This window comes from Terrapene carolina, unplaced genomic scaffold, assembly GCF_002925995.2.
Source record: "Terrapene carolina triunguis isolate 2854851 unplaced genomic scaffold, T_m_triunguis-2.0 Scaffold41171, whole genome shotgun sequence".
Classification (NCBI taxonomy): Eukaryota; Metazoa; Chordata; order Testudines; family Emydidae; genus Terrapene; species Terrapene triunguis.
The window spans coordinates 1-4,502 of record NW_020705522.1 but is presented as its reverse complement, the minus strand read 5'-3'; the positions used below and the strand labels follow the sequence as shown (position 1 = coordinate 4,502).

The window sequence follows — 4,502 nt, the reverse complement described above, 5'->3', positions numbered from 1 at the left end:
TTTGGCAGCGATTCCCTGGGCATTTCAAACCGTTTTATTTATCAAAACAGCCTGTACAAAGAGAAGGAAAAGCCAGACCCGTGGCTGGGGGCCAGGAGCCAGTACGAAGCCAGATACCAAAATGAACCCCAAACGCTCCAACTCCTCCAGGCCCTGCCACCCAGTCTCTCGTGCCTCGAATACGGCCCCTGAGGCCAGGCTGGACCCACACGCCAGCCCCTTCTGGCCCTAGCATTTTTTGGGGGGGGAGAGGGGAGTCAACAAGGGTAATCCTGGGGGGCAGCTGCATCCAAAATCAGCCACACAAGAGTGACACTTCCTAGCACCGTGGTTGGTCCGGCGCCAGACCAGTCCCCGATGGTTACAGGCTGTGGGACCCCCGGCACCGGAGGGTTAAGAACAGGCTGGAGAAACCCGTCATACTCGATCCTGCCTCAGGAAAGCGGCTGGAGCAGACGACCCCCAAGGGTCCCTCCAGCTCTGCAGCCCTATGGCATGACCCTGGTTCTCTGCTTGCTGGGTGCATAGATCCCACACTGGCCAGGGCAGTTACACAAGCCTCAGGCTAAAATCCAAGATCTCTTCCCATCAGCAGTGTGGAGCGGTGCCTCCGTCAGCCCCTCTAACGGGATTTATGAGTTTACCCTGTATAAGCTTTATACAGGGTGTGACGAAGTGGGGGGTTTTCTTGTTTTCTGTGGAGTTTTCAATGGTTTGCATGTGGAGGGGGTGGGACTCAGTTTCCCTGGGTGTTACTGGTTTAACGAGGTGAGGGGAGAGGGAGTTTGTTTTGCAGAGGACCGGAGAGAGGACTTGGGGAGCCAGCCGATGGCCTGGAGGACGGATACCCCAGCGACCGGTGACCTGGCGACCCGGTGACCCGGAGGCCCAGCTGAGGAGACGCAGCCGGTTCTGGCCAGTGGGCGGACAATGGGCTGCAGAGTGAGGACCCAGTGACCTAACCAGCCGGTTCCAGCCAGAGGACAGAAGCAGGAGAGGAGGCCCCGGTTTACGACCCTGTTTACCTGGAGAGAAGACAATGGACAGAGGTGGAGCCTGGGGCCGGCGATCTCAGATGCCCAGCTGGGAGCAGGGGGGCTCTGGGCTGGAGAGGGGGAGCAGGCAGAGCCTACCTGGAGGCAGAGAGACTGGGATGTGCTGGGATGAGGGAGGCCAGGCCTGAGGCCCCGAGAGTTTCCTGTGCTGTGTTCAACCCTCAGTAAACCCTCCTGTCTTACACTGGCTGAGAGTTGCTCCGGTCTAGAGAACAGGGTGGCATCAACCCCTTCGGGGGTGAAGGCCCGGGGGGTCCAGAGCAAGTGGACTCCGTGAGGGGGCCCATGGCAAGAAACAGGTGTGCTAAGGCTCCGAGAGGTGCGGCTCCAGGAGGTGGAGGGGCCTGACCCCAAGAGAGAGTGGACCCCCACGAAGGGCTGTCTCGCTAACAGGGGCACCCCCCACGGACCGCACGGGGCCAAGAGTGGGCACGATCTGTGAGTCCGTGACACAGGGTAAAACGGATTTATTTGGGTTTAGACCCCGTTGGGAGTTGGGCATCTGAATGTAAAAGACAGGAACACTTCTGTAAGCTGTTTTCAGTTAAGTCTGCAGCTTTGGGGCAAGTAATTCAGACCCTGGGTCTGTGTTGGAGCAGACGGGTGTGTCTGGCTTAGCAAGACAGGGTGCTGGAGTCCTAGGCTGCCAGGGCAGGAAAGCAGGGGCAGGAGTGGTCTCGGCACATCAGTTGGCAGTTCCCAAGGGGGTTTCTGTGATCCAACCCGTCACAGTGGGTAGCTCTAAGCCCTCCACCCTGGCTAGCCACCAGGAGGGCAGGGCTGAAGCAGCATCTGGCTCCCACCCCGTGGCTATTTGGGCTGGAAGTAGAAGTCGGTGATGGCAGCTTCCCCTGGGTGGGTGGTGAAGCTGATGGGCTCGTTGTCCTGGGCTGAGGTGCAGAGGAACCAGCCCGGGTAGGCAGCGGCCTCGAAGCGATGTGTGCTGCCGTTGTAGGTCTTGAAGAAGGTGAAGCGCTTGGCCTCCTCATCCTTGTAGAAGAGCTCGATGAGGTGCATGTCCTGCGGGCGGGGGAGGTGGGTAGGTTAGAACCAGTGACGCCTCGAGACAGCCGAACACAATGGAGTGTGGGGCTGGGAGGCTGATCTGGGCCCCAGGGGCAACTGTTTGTATTGACTAGGGAGAGGGATTGTGGCCTGCTGGCCAAAACCCAGCCAGGCCCATTGAGAGGCCAGGGCCGGTCCCTCCTCTCTGACCTGTGGGCTCAGGCTGTCTGCAAACTCAGGCATTGGCTCTGCTCCAGTCCCATTCTGCACAGCCAGGACAGCTGGAGATGAACCTTTTCTGTGATGAATGCTGAGAGTGCGGGACACTCCCGTGATCCCAGGAGGGGGGCTCCGGGAGCTGGCTGGTAGGGCCTACGCCCTGGTCCAGCCCTGGCTCTGAGCAGGGCTTTGAGAACCCTGCAGCAGAGACTCAGGGAGGGGCCGGCAGGGGGTCCCTGGCATCGCACTCACCTCCAGCTGCAGCCGGGGCTGCTCGGCTGTTCCACAAGACAGGCCCTGGCTTCCGCCTTTGATGCCCAGGATCAGGGGACACCTCTTGCGCTCCAGCCTTCTGTTCGGGACCACGCTGACCTTCTCTGCGGAGGGAGATCGAGAGGGGAAAATGTGATCAAAGCACGGCCAGGGCCTCCCCCAGGGCAGGTCACTGACCTCCCAGCATTGGCTGCTTCTGGTCCCCCCTCACTGCCTCATGGCCCCACTGTTCTCCATGGGCCAGGCTCCCTGGCTGGACTACATCTCCCAGGATGCACTGTAGTAGAATCATGTGTCTTGCATCGCAGTGCATCCTGGGAACTGTAGTCCAGCTGGGGCACCTGGCCCAGTGAGGAGAAGAGGAGAATGAGGCGAGTGAACTACAGCCCCCACGAGGCCCTGCAGCGGCTGGGGCGACCGCGATTCACTCCCTCCCAGCAAAGTGACACGGAACCTCCCCCCATTCCCAACCCGCCCCTCCCTGCTGGGCGAGATTTGGACTGTTCACCCCAACTCGGGGTGGAAACTAAATTCGAAAGGTAGGAATTTCCCCAGGCTGGGACCTGATTTTTCACCGGCCCTAGGAACAGTGGAGGGGCTGGGTGGGGCTCAGGACCAGGCTCCGCCCTTCCTGCTTGTTGCAAAGGGTTCCCCTGAGCAGCCATTCTGTTAGTGTGCAACGTGCTGGCCGCTGGAACGAGACCAGGAGACCAGCAGAGTGAGTGGGGCAGGGGGCGCCTGGCTCTGCTGGCATCTCAGCCCCTTGGGGTGGGCATCGCTGGCTGCAAACTCCCAGGAGCGTTGTGTGGGGACAGAGCCCCGCCTGGCGTCTCCCAGCGCCCAGGAGTCAAATGGACTAAGGAAGCTGGAGCCAGGTGCGCAGGGGGCGGCGTGAGGTCACCAGCCGTGAAACCCCAGCAGGGACCCTGGGGGCAACCAACCTTCCTGGCTGGCATTTTCGCCCTGTAGGTTCGCGGCCGCCAGGCTGTTGTCCCGCAGGTAGAAGGCCTTGTGGCTGGTGTCGCGGATCTGGTAGTGGAACGGCTGTTTGGTCGGCCGCAAGCCAGGGGTGGGTAAGTTCACAATCTCCAGGTTGTTATCATGGAGCGTCACGCTCACGTTCCCGCCCCCGACATCTGGGAAACAAACCAACAAGCCCATTACCCAGGTGCTGCTGTGTGACCCCCCTCCCTAAATCTGCCACTCGGATCCCCCTACCTGCTGTGACGTTATTGATATAATCTGGGACCATATAGATCATTGTTGCAACCAAGGTCCTGTAGTGGCACGCAAATCTTGTATAAAGGGGGTCAAATGCGGTGTCTAAGACAAGGTTATGGTTTACTGGTTATGATTAGGCTGATATGTGTGTATCAATTTTGTAGTTGAAGTTATGAATATTGGCTCTATACTGTCTGTATTTCAAACTTATGCTATGCTGCTGGGTGACATCCCAGACAAACTGGTGTTAGCTCTGCCTAGCCTGCTTGATGGCCCATTAAGGACCATTAGCTATACAATGGACCCTTTGAGAGAAGGCCAATATGCCTTGAGACTCAGCAAAGTATGCAGGAACTTGCCCATGTGACTCCAGACTCCATTTTGCTGTAATTTTCCACAGTAAGAACAAAGAGGTGTTCTTACACCTGGAAAAGACTATATAAGGCCCCCAGTCTCCCCTCATCTCCGTCTGGTCTTCAATCCTGCTTCATACCTCTGGAGGAACTTTGCTACAAGCTGAAGCTTTGAACAAAGGACTGAGGACCCATCCCAGCGGGGGGATGTATTCCAGAGACTTGATTTGAACCTGCAGTTTATTCTATCGCTGCTGCAAGCCTGAACCAAGAACTTTGCCATTACTGTATGTAATTGATTCCATTTAACCAATTCTAACTCTCATCTCTATCTTTTTCCTTTTATGAATAAACCTTTAGATTTTAGATTCTAAAG

General features: G+C 57.7%; 1 protein-coding gene across 1 annotated transcript; it reads right to left on the bottom strand.

The window, feature by feature from the left end:
- Nucleotides 1-1,865: 1,865 nt before the first annotated feature.
- Nucleotides 1,866-3,688, bottom strand: LOC113405516 (interleukin-36 receptor antagonist protein-like; the record flags this gene model as incomplete). Its single annotated transcript, XM_026646741.1, has 3 exons — nt 1,866-2,075; nt 2,532-2,656; nt 3,494-3,688. Coding segments are annotated over 3 exons (530 nt in total), but the record flags the coding sequence as incomplete, so codon positions are not given.
- Between the last annotated feature and the right edge of the window lie 814 nt (nt 3,689-4,502).